Below are 20,612 nucleotides of genomic sequence, written 5' to 3' on the forward strand. Positions count from 1 at the left end.
AAAGCATGCAAGATCTTAAACAACACATAAACATCGATTGATAATTACCATAGCATAGTATTCTCTATCCATCGGATCCCGACAAACACAACATATAGTATTACGAGATAGATGATCTTGATCATGTTAGGCAGCTCACAAGATCCAACAATGAAGCACAATGAGGAGAAGACAACCATCTAGCTACTGCTATGGACCCATAGTCCAGGGGTGAACTACTCACTCATCACTCCGGAGGCGATCATGGCGATGAAGAGTCCTCCGGGAGATGAATCCCCTCTCCGGCAGGGTGCCGGAGCCGATCTCCTGAATCCCCCGAGATGGGATTCGCGGCGGCTGCGTCTCTGGAAGGTTTTCCGTATCGTGGCTCTCGGTACTGGGGGTTTCGTCACGGAGGCTTTAAGTAGGCGGAAGGGTAGGTCAAGAGGCGGCACGAGGGCCCCACACCACAGGGCCGCGCGGCCAAGGGGGGGCCGCGCCGCCCTAGGGTGTGGCCCCCTCGTGGCTCCTCTTCGTCTCATCTTCGGACTTCTGGAAGCTTCGTGGCAAAATAGGACCCTGGGCGTTGATTTCGTCCAATTCCGAGAATATTTCCTTACTAGGATTTCTGAAACCAAAAACAGCAGAAAACAACAACTGGCTCTTCGGCATCTTGTTAATAGGTTAGTTCCAGAAAATGCATAAATATGACATAAAGTGTGCATAAAACATGTAGATAACATCAATAATGTGGCATGGAACATAAGAAATTATCGATACGTTGGAGACGTATCACTACTCAAAGTAGATAACTCAGTCATGTGTTCAACAGCACTTTCTTTTTCAGTACCACAAAAAGGTGTTTTCTCAACAATAGCTATGTGAGATAGATCAAGAGAAAAATCATAATCTTTATCCTTAATATTTATAGGAGATGTGGCAAATTTAGGATCAGGAGATAGTTTATATCTAACAGCATGTTCTGCAAGCAACTTTTTAATTTTTCTTGCATGAGTAGTAGCATTGCATTTTTCAATAAAATCATCATTAAGCTCCACATAATCTTCATCAGGATCATCACTAGAATAATCAAGTTCGGTGAATTAACAGTGTAGTAGCATTAGGAGTTTCAGTATTTTCAATTTGTCTAGACCTAGCAATTGTAGCATCTAGAAAAGATCCCAATGAACCACTATCATCAAGCACAGCAGAAGCATTATCAATATTATAAGAATTTTCAGATTCAGCAGAAGTACCAGCATATGAAGCATGTGGCGGTGAAATAAGTTTATCAATCACAGATGGTGAATCAAGAGCAGCAGAGGTACTCAGAGTTGTACCTTTTCTTGTAGTGGATGGTAATATGGCGACCTTAGTATCGCGAGGTTTACCCATGATGGAGAATTTGCAGCGAACAATATCAATCCAAGTGAACTTCCAAATAAAGCTATGCTCCCCGGCAACGGCGCCGTAAAATAGTCTTGATGACCCACAAGTATAGGGGATCGCAATGATCTTCGAGGGAAGTAAAACCCAATTTATTGATTCGACACAAGGGGAGACAAAGAATACTTGAAAGCCTTAACAAGTGGAGTTGTCAATTCAGCCGCACTCGGAAACAGACTTGCTCGCAAGAGTTTATCAAGTAGTGACAGCTTTATAGTAGTAGCAATAGCGAAATAACAAGCAGCAGAGTAACAAAGACAGCAAGTAGTGATTATAGTAAACAGCAGGATTAAAATACCGTAGGCACAGGGACGGATTAACGGGCGTTGCATGGATGAGAGAAACTCATGTAACAATCAAAGCAGGAGCATTTGCGGATAATATTAAAACGGTATCCAAGTACTAATCAATCAATAGGCATGTGTTCCAATTATAGTCGTACGTGCTCGCAATGAGAAACTTGCACAACATCTTTTGTCCTACCAGCTCGGTGGCAGCCGGGCCTCAAGGGAAACTACTCGGATATTAAGGTACTCCTTTTAATAGAGTACCGGAGCAAAGCATTAACACTCCGTGAACACATGTGATCCTCACGTCACTACCATTCCCTCCGGTTGTCCCGATTTCGTCACTTCGGGGCCATTGGTTCCGGACAATGACATGTGTATACAACTTGCGTGTAAGACCATAAACAATGAATATCTTCATGAATCAATAACATGTTCGGATCCGAGATCATGGCACTCGGGCCCTAGTGACAAGCATTAAGCATAACAAGTTGCAACAATATCATAAAAGTAACATCTACGGATACTAGGCACTATGCCCTATCAATCTTATGACTATTACATGACCAATCTCATCCAATCCCTACCATCCCCTTCAGCCTACAACGGGGGAATTACTCACACGTGGATGGGGGAAACATGGTCGGTCGATGGAGAGGCGTTGGCGGTGATGATGGCGATGATCTCCTCCAATCCCCGTCCCGGCGAGGTGCCGCAACGGAGACTTCTGGCTCCCGAGACGGAGTTTCGCGATGTGGCGGCGTTCTGGAGGGTTTCTGGCGACTTCGACTTCTCCCCGTGCGTTTTTAGGTCGAGGCCGATAAATAGTCCGAAGGAGGGCGTCGGAGGCCGGCCGAGGGGGCCACACCATAGGGCCGCGCGGGCCCCCCCTAGGCCGCGCCGCCTTATGGTGTGGGGCCCTCGGGCCTCCACCTTTCTTGCCCTTCTGGCTCCGTCGCATTCCGGGAAAATAGGGCCTTCTCGCATAAATTCCGAGGATTTTCCCGAAAGTTGGATTTCCGCACAAAAACAAGACACCAGAGCAATTCTGCTGAAAACAGCGTTAGTCCGTGTTAGTTGTATCCAAAATACACAAATTAGAGGCAAAACAATAGCAAAAGTGTTCGGGAAAGTAGATACGTTTTGGACGTATCAATGTCTAGCGAGAACGCACTTGGTAATGAAATAAGCAAAGTAGCGAATAGCTGGCAGTTGAATGCTGCGAATTTTACCACTCTCTTCTGAGAAGCTTCTCCCTTGACAGATCTTCTTGTATAGACTCGAGAGTTCCTGTGGCGTCCCCCTAATCTTCTCACAAGATCCCCATTGTGTCACTCTAATAGCTGTACAAAAATCAGCAAAAGGCAAGTCGATGGTTTTATTATAAATTTTATATCGAACCATGGGGTTAGGTTGAGACCAATAGAATTCAAAATCCTGCCCCACCGACATGGTTAGTTTTGCATATTGGTAAGGTTCACCAACAACAAAATTTTCCAACCCTGCATTGGAAATCAGATTTTGAACATCTTGCAAGATTCCTGCACTCCTCATAAAATCAACGCATGGGTAGTAAGAGGGGTATACTCCCTCTTCGCGGTGAACTCTCATAACTCTTTGCACTTCCAATTCTTTTTGATTCAGTTCGTGCCTATTCCACTCCATTTTCTGAAATTTTTCAACAAATCATTATAAAAGTTGATTTGGAGACATATAATTGAGGGAAACTACTATAGGAACTTGGTAGAGTACTAAACATGCATCAAAACTAATTTTTACAACTTAGAACAAGCATGCAAGCTCACTAAACATGTTACCTACAGCAGCAAAATATTCAAGATATACTCAACCAAACAAAATTCTATTTGGATAATCGGAGGCATGGGCCGATCCAGCAGGGTGGAAGGGTGGGGCACGCCCCACCCTAAGGATTCAGCCGTTTAGCCCATACAGTTTTTATCTGACCGGAATGAACTTGTTAGGTTATTAGCCCCCGCTGTGAGAAAGATACCAGGTTCCCGATTGCACTGCTTTCATCAGGTCCTAAACCCCCTGAGCTGAATCCGATCTATCTCCGAATATGATCGCCCGATCCAATCGATGGCGCCAGAAAGCGAACGAAAAACTAGAAGGGAAGGCGGGTGCAGCAGTGTGCAGCCAGGGGTGCGGCACAGAGTCCCGTCGGCGACGGGCGCAAGCGACATAGACATTAAGGGCCACACTCCAGGCGCACAGTTTCCTTGCAACTTTTGATCTTTGAGCTCTCTCTTTTACCAAGTGAGGTGCTAGGTTCTACCCCCATGCCTCTTTTCTTCTTTAATTTTGAGTTTATTTTCCATGGTAGAATTAAGATACCAATTCATTAGGGACTAATAAGATAATTGATAGATTACTTTGTATTTTTGCATCGTTGAACTGTTGTCACGAACGGATGCATTGCATCGATCTACTCTCAAAAACATGTACTTTGTGCAAATATTCTTATATGCAAATTTTAGAAGTAATAATTGAATTAATTCTACTTTTACAAACATATGAATCAACTTCTATTGTAATTTTCAGTAATTTATACATGTACTTTTTCATGCCATATTTGTGCAATTAGAAAAAAATTAGTTACCCCACCCTAGCGTAAAATCCTAGATTCGCCTCTGATCGGAGGAGTCACATACCGGAGAGCAAATGTGCCAAATTTCAGACAGAAATCTGGGTTGAGCAAAGAGATCGAGGAATCTTGAGCTCTTGAGCAGAAACGCGAGTGAGAGAAAGTGAGTATGAGTTTTTTCGGGAGAGAGAGTGAGATGGGAGGAAGAGATGAGTTAGTGGGGCAAGAAGGGGCCCACACCACAGGGTGGCGCCCCCCCCTCCTTGGCCGCGCCGGCTGGTGGGGTGCAGCCCCAGGGTGCCCCACTGGTCAGCCCCTGGTGCTCCCAGGTAGCTGTTCGAAAAATAAGACCAACAATATAATTTTTGTAAATTTTTGAGAACTTTGAAAAATGCACATTTCTGGGTGTCAAAATTATTATTACAGGGCAGAAAAAGGTTTTCAAACTCCTAAACAACTAAGCATCTTGCAAAACAAGTAGTGCTACAGCGAGTAAAACAAGTGGAGAAGGAAAGAAATGTTGTTTAGCTCTTCTATGCATATAAAATGTACTTGTTAACAAGGTTGATCAAGTCTTGTTACCAAATAAATCTTACATGTCATAAGAAGAAATAAACCTCAAATCAATCATGTTACCTTATATTGTATCGATATAGATTTAATCAAAAGAGTTTGATATTCTTCTTTAGGCTCATATATTGGGTAATCAATATCTCCCACTTTGATAGATCTCAAATTAGAAATTGTATTAACTCCACATACTTTATCAATCCTCTTGGGAAAATAAACAGTATGCTCCTTGTCATCGACATTGAAAGTAACTTTTCCTTTATTGCAATTAATAACAGCCCCTGCGGTGTTAAGAAAAGGTCTCCAAAGAATAATAGAATAATTATCATCTTTAGGCATTTCCAACACAACAAAATCAGTTAATATTAAGCAGTTTTGAGTAACTTGAACAGGAACATCCTCACATATACCAACAGGAATAGCAGTAGATTTTTCAGCCATTTGCAAAGATATATCAGTTGGTATCAACTTATCTAAATAAAGTCTCTTATAAAGAGAAAAAGGCATAACACTAACACCTGCTCCCAAATCACATAGAGCAGTTCTAACATAATTATTCTTGATGGAACATGGAATAGTCGGTATACCTGGGTCGCCAAGCTTCTTTGGAACTTTGCCATTAAAAGAGTAATTAGCAAGCATAGTGGAAATCTCCTCATTAGGAATTTTCCTTTTGTTAGAGACAATATCTTTCATATACTTTGAATAAGGAGGCAATTTAATAGCATCAGTCAAAGGGATTTGCAAAAACAAAGGTTTCATCCAATCACAAAATTTATTATAGTGTTCTTCTTCCTTTGATTTTAGTTTCTTAGCAGGAAAAGGCATTTGCTTTTGAACCCAAGATTCTCTTTCATTACCATGTTTCTTAGCAATAAAATCTTCTTTAGTGTACTTTTTATTTTTAGCATGCTTTTCAGGTTCATCTTCAACCTCTTCTTTATCAGAAGCATCATTCTTATCATTATCTTTATCATGTTCATTACCACTTTCGGTTTCAGCATCGAAATAGAAATACTATTAGGATCATTAACGAGTTCAGAGGAATCTACAACGAGTTTTATGTTTCTTCTTCTTTTTCTTAGAAGGAGCACTAGTTTCAGTTCGTTGAGAATCTTGTTCAACTCTTTTGGGATGCCCTTCAGGATATAGAGGATCCTGAGTAGAAACACCGCCTCTAGTTGTTACTTCATAAGCGTGTTTTTCTTTAGAACTATTCTTTAACAAGTCATTTTGCACTTTAGTGAGTTGATCAATTTGAGTTTGAACCATATGAAAATGTTTAACAAGCATCTTAACATCATTGGAGGTTCTCTCCACAATACCATGCAATTCACTAATGGCTCGAGAATTTTCCATTAAATGATTCTCTATTCTCATATTAAAATTATCTTGCTTAACAATATAATTATCAAACTCATCTAAGCATTGAGCAGGAGGTTTCAAATACGGAATATCTTCCCTAGTAAAGCGTTGAAGAGAGTGTACCTCAATCATGGATGAAGGGGGAGTTATCTTACATAAATCTTCTATGGGAGGTAAATTCTTCACTTCTTCAGATTTAATCCCCTTCTCTTTAAGAGATTTCTTGGCTTCCCTCATATCTTCACCATTTAATTTAATCATACCCCTCTTCTTCAATATTGGCGTTGGGGTTGGTTCAGGTGTAGTCCAATCATCATGATTCCGGCCTATTCTAGCCAATAATTCTTCAGCTTCGTCTGGAGTTCTTTTCCTGAAAACACAACCAGCACAACTATCCAAATATGCTCTAGACTCGATGGTTAGTCCACTATAAAATATATCAAGTAAATCATGCTTTTCCAAATCATGTCCAGGTCGAGCTCTGATAAGAGAGCAAAATCTTGCCCAAGCTTCAGGCAATTTCTCTCCATCTTCCTGGTCAAAGCTATAAATTTTCGCAAAGCAATATGTTGAGCACTAGCAGGAAAGTATTTCCGAAAGAAAACATCAAGCAAACCACTTGGACTATCAATAGAACCCGGAGGCAAACCATTATACCAAGTTTTAGCATCATCCTTTAATGAGAAAGGAAAATTTTTAGCAACAAAATAAGTACGCAACTTGACATCATCAGAAAACAAGCTACTCAAAGTAGAAAGCTCATTCATGTGTTCTATAGCACTTTCTTTTTCAGTACCACAAAAGGGTGTTTTCTCAACAGTAGCTATATGAGATAGATCAAGAGAAAAATCATAATCCTTATTCTTAATGTTTATAGGAGATGTGGCAAATTTAGGATCAGGAGACAGTTTATATCTAACAGTATGTTGTGCAAGAAACTTTTTAATTTTACTTGCATCAGTAGTAGCATTGCATTTAACAATAAAATCATCCTCAAGTTCCACATAATCCTCATCAGGATCATCACTAGAGTATTCAACAGACTCAGGTGAATTAACAAGTGTAGCAGCATTTTCATTAGGAGTTTCAGCATTTTCAATTTGTCTAGACCTAGCAATTGTAGCATCTAGAAAAGATCCTAATGAACCATCATTATCAAGTACAGTAGAAGCATCATCAAAATTATAAGAGTTCTCAGATTCAACAGAAATACCAGCATGTGAAGCTTGTGGTGGTGAAACAAGTCTACTTATCACAGATGGTCAATCAAGAGCAGCAGAGGTACTCAGAGTTGTACCTTTTCTTGTAGTGGATGGTAATATGGCGACTTTAGTATCACGAGTTTTACCCATGATGGAGAATTTGCAGCGAACAATATCAATCCAAGTGAACTTCCAAATAAAGCTATGCTCCCCGGCAACGGCGCCGTGAAAATAGTCTTGATGACCCACAAGTATAGGGGATCGCAACAGTCTTCGCGGGAGGTAAAACCCAATTTATTGATTCGACACAAGGGGAGACAAAGAATACTTGAAAGCCTTAACAGCGGAGTTGTCAATTCAGCCGCACTCGGAAACAGACTTGCTCGCAAGAGTTTATCGATAGTAACAGTTTTATAGCAGTAGCAGTAGTGAAATAACAGCAGCAGAGTAACAAAGACAGAAGTAGTGATTATAGTAAACAGCAGGATTAAAATACTGTAGGCACATGGATGGATGAACGGGCGTTGCATGGATGAGAGAGACTCATGTAACAATCAAGATAGGGCATTTGCAGATAATAATAAAACGGTATCCAACTACTAAACAATCCATAGGCATGTGTTCCATATTTAGTCGTACGTGCTCGCAATGAGAAACTTGCACAACATCTTTTGTCCTACCAGCCGGTGGCAGCCGGGCCTCTAGGGAATCTACTGGAAATTAAGGTACCCCTTTTAATAGAGCACCGGAGCAAAGCATTAACACTCCATGAACACATGTGATCCTTATATCACCGCCTTCCCCTCCGGTTGTCCCAATTTCTGTCACTTTGGGGCCTCCGGTTCCGGACGGCAACATGTGTATACAACTTGCAGGTAAGATCATAAAACAATGAATATCATCATGAAACAATAACATGTCCGGATCCGAGATCATGGCACTCGGGCCCTAGTGACAAGCATTAAGCATAACAAGTTGCAACAATATCATAAAAGTACCAATTACGGATACTAGGCACTATGCCCTAACAATCTTATGCTATTACATGACCAATCTCATCCAATCCATACCATCCCCTTCAGCCTACAGCGGGGGAATTACTCACACATGGATGGGGAAACATGGGCTGGTCGATGTAGAGGCGTCGGTGGTGATGATGGCGATGATCTCCTCCAATTCCCCATCCCGGCGAGGTGCCAAAACGGAGTTTCTGGTCCCGAGACGGAGTTTCGTGATGTCGGCGGTGTTCTGGATGGTTTCTGGCGACTTCGACTTCTCGTCTCGCGTTTTTAGATCGAAACCCTTAAATAGTCCAGAGAGGGGCGTCAGAGGCTGGCCGAGGCGGCCTCACCATAGGGCGGCGCGCCCCCCTTCTAGGCCGCGCCGACCCATGGTGTGGGGGCCGTGGGCCCCCCTGCTCCGCCCTTCGGCTCCGTGAATCTTCTGGAAAAATAAGCCCTTTGACATAAATTCCGGGGATTTTCCTGAAAGTTGAATTTCTGCACAAAAACGAGACACTAGGGCAATTCTGCTGAAAACAGCGTTAGTCCGTGTTAGTTGTATCCAAAATACACAAATTAGAGGCAAAACAATAACAAAAGTGTTCGGGAAAGTAGATACGTTTTGGACGTATGAGGGAGGCGCCTCTAGTGAACTATGGACCCCGGTCCTTCTTCTTTTAATTTTTTTAATTGCAATCTTCTATAACATTTTCCTGTTCTGTTCTCTGCAAATAATTCTTCTTCCACACGGTTCGTTTAATTCTTTGTTTTCAGCAAAATCAGTGAGCTTGACAACCTCGCTGAAAGTTGGGGACAAAGTACTTGGTTGTTTGTGTGCAGGTCTCCACGTTGCTGCTGACGCCGACAGTGCGCCCTGCCGAGAGTGCGACTGAAAAATAGTTACGCACACCCTTTTTACATCCAATTCGGCGTTTTTTATATCCGACGAATTTTCACCGGGGACTCGAACGGTTGAAGATGCTCGAACTTTGGAGTGACGCGGGGACGGGAGTGGAGCTGGTCCTCTCCGGCCTTCTCCCGTGGCAGTGGCCCGCTTGAAAGCCTTTGAACAACCCACCATGCGGCCCGTTACACACCCACCACGAGCCCGCTTCTCACCGACCGACTAACCATGGCCCGTACACCAGCCTGCCACACCGGTCCACCCAAACATCTCTCTCCGCCGGCCGCTCCTCCACGCCCTAGGCTAGGTTTCCGCTCGCTCCACCGCACCATCGCCCCCATCACCAAAGCGACCGCAGCGGGGAACCGCCGAAGCGAGACACCAGCCGGCCGCGCCGCGCCGCCACGAACGCCAGCCGCCGCTCCGCGACGACGAGGAGCGCGGGATGGGGCGGAAGAAGCCCAACGACGGAGGAGCCGGGGGCGGCGGCAATCCTCCACTCCCCGTGCCCAAGGAGAAGATGATGCGCTTCAGGGCAGTGCTCAGGGACTTCAAGGCCTCCCACGAACAGGGTTCGCGCCGTCTGCCTTGTTTTCACATCGGGTGTTTCCAATTATTTTCGCATTTCCTAGCTCGCGCGGCCTCATGATTTCGGTGCGATTCCGAGGAGATGGAGCGAGGGGTTCCGTTGCGGGCATGGAACCTTCGGGGTCGGTGGGAGCTAGCCTAGGGTTTCAAACGTTCCAGCTTAGGGTTGAGGCCCATGCTCATTTTTTTTAAATTATCATAGTATCTCAAACCCATCCCCGATCTAGTCCTTTACGACTGGTCTCTTCTGTTTTCTTCTATTGAAGCATGCATAATATTCTTTTCCAGCAGAGAAAATAATATCTACAATTTTTAAATGTGCAGTATACAAATTCGATGCTAGTCTATCCAAGGAAGAGCGTGGCGCAATCCATTTTATGTGTAGAAAGATGGGCTTGAAAACGAAAAGTACCGGGTGAGTAACTTTTAACTACTATAACGGATTTGCTAAGCTAGAGCTATGTTTGGTCCATCTTCTCTTCCTAATCAATCATCATGCTGACCTATATTTGTAGTAGCAACTTTTTATTTGGTGTTTGTTCTGAATTCTATTCATTGTCTGTAGGAATGAGAATGTTCGACGCCTTAGTGTTTACAAACGTAACAATAAGAAAGACACACAGGGGCCTGCAGAAGGCCCTAGCAGACTTGGATTTTCTAAAGAAGCAACACAGGTTTTGCTAGATTTATTTACGCATTATCCTCCTGATGAAGCTGAATTAAATGGTGATGCCGTCAAGAAATCTGGCAAGAAGGCTGCAAGAATTCCATGGAAAAGAGATGGTGCCTTTCGCAGGCCAACTATGAGCGGACGTGATATAGCAAAGAAGGTTGAGATGCTTACATCTAACACAAGTGGACAGCTGAGGAAGGTTGTATATTCTGGCTTGATATCTTTCTTTTAACACCTTTTTTTGGGGCCAATCCCAGAGTTCCCACCTTTTATACCTGCCATATGTAGTATCTTTAAGTGGGTGCTGAGAGTTTGTACACATGTGTACAGATTGCTGAAGACAGATCCAAACTTCCGATATCATCCTTCAAGGATCACATTTGTTCTACTCTGGAAAACCACCAGGTAATGTTCATTGTGCCGAAGCTTGATCGCATTTAAATATGCAGTATTCCAGAACTATTGAAAGAGGTAAGTCAACTTGGAAATTAGGTTGCTCCACACTAGCTTTAGTGTGATGCATGGATCAAGTCGATGCTGGTTATGTCATTTCACATCATGGGGAGGTTTAATATTAAGTTATCTGGAATTCAGATCCTTATAATCCAGAGTTACTGATAATGTGCTAGTGCTTTCTGTACCACAGCTTCAATTAATTATAGGATGACTGGCACAAAAATGATGGGCATCTGTTTCAATTATTTTCCTGACACTAGCTTTTTATTTTGATCTATTCATATGCTTTAACATTTGCCAGCTTTGCTAAGGGAATATTTTTGTTGGCATCAACTGATGGCAATGTGATCCTCTTGTATTTTCTACCAGGTGGTTCTTATTTCTGGAGAAACAGGCTGCGGTAAAACTACCCAGGTGCCGGTTGTTCTGATCCCTTCCTGCATTTGTTATAGAAGTTCTGCCTATTATTCTTGGTCTGTTGGCCTAACCCATTGACTGTTTTTTCACTGTTGTTATATGCTCGTATGAACAATATACACTGTATGTGCTTCAGCAAATATGGAATATCTTATGTTTTAGATATGTGTAGCTCTTATGAAGAGATGAATGGTCTTATGCCACTCAAATGATGCGTCCATTTTTCTTATAATCAGTAGAAAACATTTCTATGCTAGTCCGTGGGCTGCAAATTAATACATCAGGCTTTAGATCGTAGATAACATATTCAGTCTGAGGTGACATGTTATAGATACTATCTTCACATCTTTCTGCACTTTACTTGGTTTTTATTCATATAATAATATCTTTATTCTAACAGGTTGATTCAATTAAAATTCAACTGATGCATAGTTTTCTGTTCTTGTGCATAACTGCATATGAAATGACGAGAACAGCCTTGCTTGATTATGACTGGTGGGTGTAATACTTTCATTTGTTTCTCACTTATCATGCTGTTTGTACTTAGGTTCCTCAATATATCTTGGATTATGTGTGGGGCAAGGGTGAATCATGTAAGATCATATGTACTCAGCCGCGACGGATATCAGCTACTTCAGGTATTTGTAGTAATTTCGTTATGTCATTGGCCATTGCTTTTCAAATTTAGTGTTTATCCATTGGCTCAATGTAAGCTGTTCTGTGTTCTGTGTCCGATGCAGTTGCCGAACGAATATCTGCTGAAAGAGGAGAGGCTGTTGGTAACACAGTTGGGTACAAGGTATACAATTCTCTAGAATTCACTGATACATTCGTAGATTTAATTGCCTTAACCCTAGCCATTTCAAAGCAGTTGTCTGTTTGATTTTAAATTGCCTATGATATTAAACTTTCATCATTTGTTTACACTGCAGTACAATCAATTAAAGTTACAGTAACAATATTATGTCAATTATGATAATGTAGAAGTTCATTCTAAAATTAAATTTAGATTGCTTAGTGTGTGTGATGATCACATGCATGTTTTGCTTGGCCATTTGTTGGTCAAACTGCGAAGTTACAAAGTTGGTCACCCTATATATAAGCTCCCGTCCCCTTATTGAACAGTGGGACTTTTTGTGAACATCATTTTCTTTCCGTTCAACACCTAGTTCTTTTTTTTCTTTGGAGTTCGCCTATCTTTCTAGGAGCTGTAAATTTTCCATCCATGTTATTCTTATTATGTTGTTCATTATTTGATTATAGATACGTTTGGAGTCAAAAGGAGGGAAGAATTCGTCAATCATGTTCTGTACTAATGGTGTTCTTTTGAGGCTGTTGATAGGCAGAGTAACTAACGTTCAAACAGCACAAAATGTGACACACTCATTTGATGATCCAATTATGGAGATAACACACATCATTGTGGTAAACTTCGAAATACCTTGTTACATACCATTTCCTTTTGAGTTATGGCATACTTTCCTTATGTGGTAATACTGAAAAGAGTGTGTACATACTTATTTACAAGAGGATGAGATGAATAGTTAGCCAACCCGCATCTAACTTTGTGAAACTTGGTATTCTAACCAGGACCAATAAATGTTTTTGGCATCTAGATGCAACATGTTATTTCATATCACGAAACTGCATTGTATTGGTCTTACAATTTGCTTAACTGCATTTAACATAAACGCTTTCTATGTAGTACCTAGAGTTTTGTGAAGACATAGTGCAGGGGTAGTAGCAGTGACAAAAGTTTTTTTTTTACCAAAACTTTTGTTACTTCCATTTCAAATAAGATATTTGCTTTGTACAGTTTTTACACCATTTTCCAACATATACCACACATGAACATCTTTATGGTATTATTATTGAAAAGAAAGTGTGTAGATCCTCATAATTAGAGTGAGGCAAGTTCATCGTAAATTAGCCATGAAAGAACTTGTTTATGAGCTTCACATATAATCTGACCAGTGTCTGCCTTTTAAAAATATCTGTAAAAATCATACTTCCTTGTTCATGTAGAACCTACAACATCGTTGCCAGCAAAACTGCAGCTTGTGTGCATAATGTGCTTGGCCTTTTCATTAGATTAGTACTTTACTGGATTTGTTCTGGGTAGCGTATGCTGGCAGTGTATTTTTTGTTGGGCTTTATGTTGTCCTATATTTCTATATGAGTTAATATTCATTTTTTCTTTGGCTAAAAAATATTCATTTTCTCTTCAGGATGAAATCCATGAAAGGGATAGGTATTCCGATTTCATGTTAGCTATCCTGAGGTATTGCTACAAAGAAAATTGTGCACATATTACTTAAATTGCATGTGTAATCCACTAATATATTTTTCAAATAATTATATGCAGAGATTTGCTGCCGATGTATCCGCATCTTCATATAGTAAGAAGTATCTCTTTTGTAATTTATTATGCTCATAAGTAGTCAGGGCCTACTCAAGACTATTTTATGCTACTCAACTATTGCGTAAAGACTGGACATGCATTTTTTGCATGTGCAAGACATGTCTTGACTAACATAAATGGAGTAGTAAAAATAATAGATGAAACTTTCATATAACACCTTAAGAGTAATAATATGAAAAATTTATTAATAAAAGAATATCATGTTAGTTGCTGATGAAAAACTAATTATTTTTATACTTGACAAAAAATAGCATGTAAGAAAATTATTTGACCAAGAAAAGATCAACTGTAGCGTATACATAATGAAGACAATAAATATAATTAAGGGGCTATAAGTGTAGCAGTGATCGATGGATGAACTAATATTTGTCAACCATTGTTGACAAATCATGGATTTGGATGAGACACTGCGAATGGCTGAAATAAAAATTGTACAGCTTAGCTCGTGCCTTTTGTATTGGTATTGTAAATCCATCTCTTGGTTCTTAGGATGACATTCCATTGCCATAGCTCAAGTGAGCGTGTTTTTCATCCGGTTACAAGAGTATTCACTGATGCAATTAACAGGTGCTCATGAGTGCAACAATCAACGCTGACCGTTTTTCTCAGTATTTCAACGGATGCCCGGTTATTGAAGTCCCTGGCCATACCTACCCTGTTAGTAACACTACATTTACATTCTATGACTGGGGCTCTTGGATTTTTAGCTTAAAGCTTTGTTGACAACTGCATTTTCCACAGGTTAAAACTTTCTATTTGGAGGATGTGCTTTCTATTCTGCAATCTGTAGATGATAATCATCTTCATCCCGCATCAGATGATCTGGAGCTGAAGACTGTGTTAACCGATGAGTACAAAAGCTCACTGGATGAAGTAATTAGTATGGCTTTGGTCAATGATGAATTTGATCCTCTCATTGAGCTTATTTCTGTAGAGCAGAACCCAGAAGTCTTCAACTACTCACATTCAGAAACTGGTGTGACACCTTTGATGGTTTTTGCTGGAAAAGGTCAACTTGGGGATGTCTGCATGCTTCTATCATTTGGTGTGGATTGTTCTGCACGTGATCACGATGGAAAATCTGCATTAGATTGGTCTCAGCAAGAGAATCAGAAAGAGGTTTATGAAGTAATAAAAAAACACATGGATTGTACTCCAGCAAAATCACCTGAAGAGAATGATCTTCTTAATAAATACTTAGCAACTATCAGTCCAGAGCACATAGATACTGTGCTGATAGAACGCTTGCTTAAAAAGTTATGTGCTGATTCAAGTGAAGGAGCTGTATTGATCTTCCTTCCTGGTTGGGAAGCTATAAATAAAACAAGAGAGAGGTTACTTGCTTCTTCCATCTTTCGGGATTCATCAAAATTCCATGTGCTGTCTCTCCATTCCATGATCCCATCTTCAGAGCAGAGAAAGGTTTTCCAACGTCCACCTGCTGGGGTTCGTAAAATTATTCTCTCAACGAACATAGCGGAGACTGCAGTAACAATTGATGATGTTGTATTTGTCATAGATAGTGGAAGAATGAAAGAGAAAAGTTATGATCCGTATAATAGTGTGTCCACGCTTCAAACTTCCTGGGTTTCTCGAGCTAGTGCAAGGCAGCGTGAAGGGCGTGCTGGTCGTTGTCAGCCAGGAACTTGCTACCATCTTTACTCTAGATTGCGAGCAGCTTCACTGCAAGAATACCAAACTCCTGAAATTAATAGGATGCCAATTGAAGAACTATGTTTGCAGGTATATGCCTAGCTTATACTTTTGTTGTACCTAATGTCTGAAAAAGCTGATGCTCCTCAATGTTTCACTTGGCTGCAATAATATTATCATTTTGTACTGGTAGGTACCTTATGCTTTAATAGTTGTGGCGCAAGTCAAATGCTTGGTCCAACGAGTTTATCATGTTATTACTGATAGCTGTTCGATGTGTCTTTGTGGTGCAGGTCAAACTGCTTGATCCAAACTGCAGAATAGCAGACTTTCTAAAGAAGACCTTGGATCCTCCAGTTTCTGAGACTGTAAAAAATGCTATTACTGTGCTTCAGGATCTTGGTGCTTTAACACAAGATGAACAGTTGACAGATTTGGGTGAAAAGTTAGGTTCTCTTCCGGTTCATCCATCCACAAGCAAGATGCTCCTGTTTGCTATATTGATGAACTGCCTTGATCCTGCATTGACATTGGCATGTGCAGTAGATTATAGAGATCCTTTCGTCCTTCCAGTCGATCCAGATCAGAGAAAAAGAGCCGATGCAGCCAAAATCGAGCTTGCTTCATTATATGGTGGATTTAGCGACCAGCTTGCTGTTGTGGCAGCATTTGATTGTTGGAGATGTGCTAAAGACACGGGCCAAAAAGCTTTGTTTTGTTCACAATATTTTGTCAATTCAAACACCATGACTATGTTGTCAAGTATGCGAAAACAGCTTCAGAATGAACTAGCTCAAAGAGGATTTCTTCCTGCTGAAGCATCTGCCTGCAACTTAAATGCTAAAGCTTCAGGTACGTAAGTTTGTATGAAAACAAATTCTGAAACACTGTAATATGCTGCGGTTGCTTTCTTTCTATTTCACACTTTCAGATGTGAACAATGTTTAATTCTATAAGCAGTATGTCATTAGATTTGTCACTTACGCATAGGTTTTTCTGTAGATAGAAAACTGCGTATGTTGGTTTGAAGAATTAAAATCTTGCAGTAGTTACTTTAGTGGTGTCCAAACATAGGGAGTAGATCCTTGTACTAGTTACAACTTGGAAACTCATGGTAACAAGTGTAGCTGGAATAAGAGAATTTTGCATTCATTACCTATAAAGCTACTTTCAATGTGTGTAGGTTTATAAGTTATTTTTCAATCTTGGCAGTAAAAAAAGCCTTGTTATGTTTTAATTTAAACTATTCTCTTGAACTTACTACCTTGCAACTATGTTAGGTATCATTAGCGCAGTCCTTATGGCTGGCGCTTACCCCATGGTTGGAAAGCTGCTTCCTCCTTGCAAAAATGCCAGGAATACAGTTGTGGAAACAGCAAGTGGTGCCAAAGTTCGATTGCATCCGTCTTCTGCAAACTATAACTTGTCATTAAATAAATCTTCTGGATATCCGCTAGTCATATATGATGAAATTACTCGAGGTGATGGTGGGACGTTGTCTATAAAGAAATGTTCTGTCGTTGGGTCATATCCACTACTTCTGCTTGCTTCCGAAATGGCTGTTGCTCCACCTGATGGTGATAATGATGAAGAGGAAGGTTCCAGTGGGGATGAAGTGATTATGTCTTCTCCTGATAACACTGTTTCAGTTGTTGTTGACCGCTGGCTCAGATTTCATGCGACAGCTCTTGATGTTGCTCAAATGTACTGCCTAAGAGAACGTCTAGTATCTGCTATACTTTTCAAAGTAAGAATCATTTACCATGTAACTGCATTTTCCATTTTAATCTGCTGCCAATGCGCTATAATTTTCTCTATCTTGCACCTGATGAAAGCATGTTTTCTACAGGTCCAACACCCGCAGGATGTTCTCCCACCTGCTCTTGGAGCAACGATGTATGCCATTGCATGTATCTTGACATATGATGGCTTGCCTGCTATGGTTCAATGTAACACCGGTGCTTTTGATTCAAGGCCAGCAGAAAGGAGAGGTGGTGGTTATATTCGACCTAATGATTTCCTTACGTCATTGCTAACGGACAGAGTCGCACCACTTGCTGAGTATCTTTCTCCGGAGAATATTCTGCCCCCAAGTGCTGGTGGTAGATATAGTCTACCCAGCAAAACTGTACCAGGGCCTTCAGCACCACAATCTTCCAAAAGGCAGCGTGACAGTGCTCGGCGCCGGAGGCCTCAATAGTGTGTTTCATGTACTTCTGTACTGGATATCACGCTTGGGGTCTCTGAAGAAAAGAGCTTTGTTTGAAAATGACAAAAGATTTTGCTTTCCTCTAGTTAAAAGCAAAATGTGAAAGCAAGCATGGATGAAGAGACCATAATCCAGAAACCAGTGCATCTTGTTGTTCTGTTCACCTCTCTCTACCTTGCTCTTTTGCGTGCCGGCACTACCATCTAGTGCCATGGTGTATCTGCGTTTCAGAGAGCAGCCAATTAGGTTATGTGCTGTACACAGTGGTTGTTTCTAAGATTTAGGATTTACTAGCGTCTTGTTCAGGACATGTATGAAATGTACTTACTTGTATCCTCTACCTTTGTGCCATGACATGAGCAACAGGAGGGAGGCGCATTTCGGAGATTGGGTGGGTTGTACTTTTGTCCATCCGATCACCTTTTGAGAAACTAGGTCGATACAGTTCAATACGAAAAACACAAAGTTCTGAACTATTTTACGGAGCAAATTCTTGCTAGCTGGTGACAGAGTCGTTTCTGACCTTTTAGCGGTCTACTCCGATTGTCTGTACTATTTTGCTGTTTTGTGGCTCGAACATGGATGATATATTTACGTTTTCTGAACACTTGTTAATCGAATTATTCGAAAGTTCTCGGTAGTGTTCGGATGGAACATTTTTCCGAATATAAACTTTGACCGTCGGTTTTTGTAATCCCTTGGTATTGTTTCCTGAAACATGCTCTGCTAAGTTGAGGTCTTCCGATTCCGAACCATCATACTCCCTGAAGTCGCGAACGCGCTTAATTCTTCGCCTGTCTACCTGCCCTTCAGATAACGACCAAGTAAATGGTCGAAACGCAGCGTCTGGACGTGGTGGATAGGCATCGCGGGCTGGCTCTCCTTAATTGAGATTGGAAGATGAGATCAGCAGTGTACATCCCTGGGGAAGTTGTACAAACGTGCTACGCTCGTACCGTACGTGTAGCACGTGGGGGCAAACACCAGGGAAGAGTACGTGTAGCACGTGTCGGTCCGGACCACGTGGGGGTTTATCACGCCGCGCAGCATTCAGGACCTGATTTGTCGCTCACAACTTTTTGCTGCTTCGTGGATGTTGTCTAGTTAAATGTAAATCCTAATCCGCATTCTGTAAGTTGTTTGGTTGCAAACAATTTCTATTACGCATCAATTGGAAGCAAAGTCCTCGGCGTTCAGTTGCCCACAAATTGGGTTTGAGCAAATACACGGCTGTTTGGTTAGTTAAGCGTGCGGAATACGATCATCTCCTAGACTCCTTGCTAAGCTTACCTAGTTTATCGGAGATGCCCACAAGGTGTTCGACGAAAAAAAATAATAACACGACAACAATTATAGATCACATAGATCACATAATTAGCAAGGATAGCATACAAATATTAGTTCTAGCAGTGAAGTTACACCACGAGGGCACGAGCGGCAGCTCATAATGCAACTTAATTTCATCAACCCAGGGGTTAAGTAAATACTAGCTCGCAAAATATACGGACATGTCATTAGTGCAGATCAACCCTAAATACTCTGAAAATGTATATCATGGATGCGGTGTTCATCATTAGCAGCAGAACACCAAGACAACAAGCATCCAATGCTTCAGCTCCTCAAAGGTAATACTTCGTTAGGAAGGCGTTGAACCAGTCCATCTTGGCCCCAGGGGTCATCGTCAGATACTTGGTCACATGTGCCTTCTGATCCATGAGGTGACTCAGAGCACGGTGGACCGCGGCTGGAGTGAGAGGCCGGTGTAGATCCTCTTCGTTTGAGCATAGTTCTCTATGGATTTGTGATGGGATTCGTAGCATAGAAAACAAAAAATTTCCTACCGCAAGAACGAATAATAAGCCAAGATCCAATCTAGAAGATGGTAGCAACGACAAGATCATGAGACTAACCCTCGAAGATTTCCAAAGCATACGGGATTAGATCTTGTTGTTGCTGTAGTCGATCACTTGCCGCTTTCGAAAGCACGTAGAAGATCTTGACGGTGCCACAGTCGGGCAACACCTCCGTACTCGGTCACACGTTCGGTGTTGATGACGATGTCCTTCTCCCCATTCCAGTGGGCAGCGGATGTAGTAGATCCTCCTCGGAATCCCGCTAGCACGACGGCGTGGTGGCGGTGGTGGTGGAGATCTCTGGCAGGGCTTCGCCGTAGCCGTGCAAGAGGGAGGAGGAGGAAGGGGCGGCTAGGGTTTGGGGAGAGGGGGCAAGGGCTGCGACTTGTGCACCTCTTGGGGCTCCCATTGCCCTCCTTTTATAGGTGGAAAAGGTCCTTGGGTCGTCCAATACCTGCCCCCAAAGTTTGGGAGAGTTCCGGTAGGTTTCTGTCAGCCGAAACCTACTAGAACTAGGACTCTTTTGCCAAATCCGAATCTGCCTTAGGGGAACTTTTAACCCTTAAGGAAAACATGGATACACCTATTATGAAACCCTCCGGACTTCCTTAGACAGCCCGGGTTGTCCCGGACACTTCCGGAACCTTCCACAATATTCCGGACTATTCCGGTCCTTCCAAAACCTTCTAGAAGCTCTAGTCAAAACACCGGATTTTTTCCGAAACCCGGAAAATGACTTCCATACATGAATCTTATTCTACGGACCATTCCGAACCTCCTCATGATGTCTCGGATCCCATCCGAGACTCCGAACAACATTCGAACTCCATTCCATACTCCATATCTACTTAAAACGACATCAAACCTTAAGTGTGTCACCCTACGATACGTGAACTATGCAGACATGGTTGAGACTCCTCTCCGACCAATAACCAATAGCGGGATCTGGAGATCCATAATGGCTCCCACACATTCAACGATA

The 20,612-nt window shown here is 41.8% G+C and overlaps 1 protein-coding gene across 1 annotated transcript; it reads left to right on the top strand.

Annotated features, from left to right (window-relative positions):
- The first annotated feature begins 9,723 nt into the window (after positions 1-9,723).
- Positions 9,724-18,253, top strand: LOC124659690 (DExH-box ATP-dependent RNA helicase DExH6-like). The gene is made up of 15 exons (XM_047197516.1): positions 9,724-9,931; positions 10,272-10,362; positions 10,513-10,819; positions 10,951-11,025; positions 11,446-11,490; positions 12,041-12,131; positions 12,234-12,292; positions 12,757-12,918; positions 13,722-13,774; positions 13,859-13,892; positions 14,483-14,572; positions 14,657-15,658; positions 15,862-16,420; positions 16,849-17,315; positions 17,418-18,253. Exons 1-15 carry the CDS (start codon positions 9,805-9,807, stop codon positions 17,766-17,768), a joined length of 3,513 nt encoding a protein of 1,170 aa, XP_047053472.1. The 5' UTR covers positions 9,724-9,804; the 3' UTR covers positions 17,769-18,253.
- Positions 18,254-20,612: the final 2,359 nt, after the last annotated feature.

Source organism: Lolium rigidum, chromosome 6 (genome assembly GCF_022539505.1).
Source record: "Lolium rigidum isolate FL_2022 chromosome 6, APGP_CSIRO_Lrig_0.1, whole genome shotgun sequence".
NCBI classification, from domain to species: domain Eukaryota; kingdom Viridiplantae; phylum Streptophyta; class Magnoliopsida; order Poales; family Poaceae; genus Lolium; species Lolium rigidum.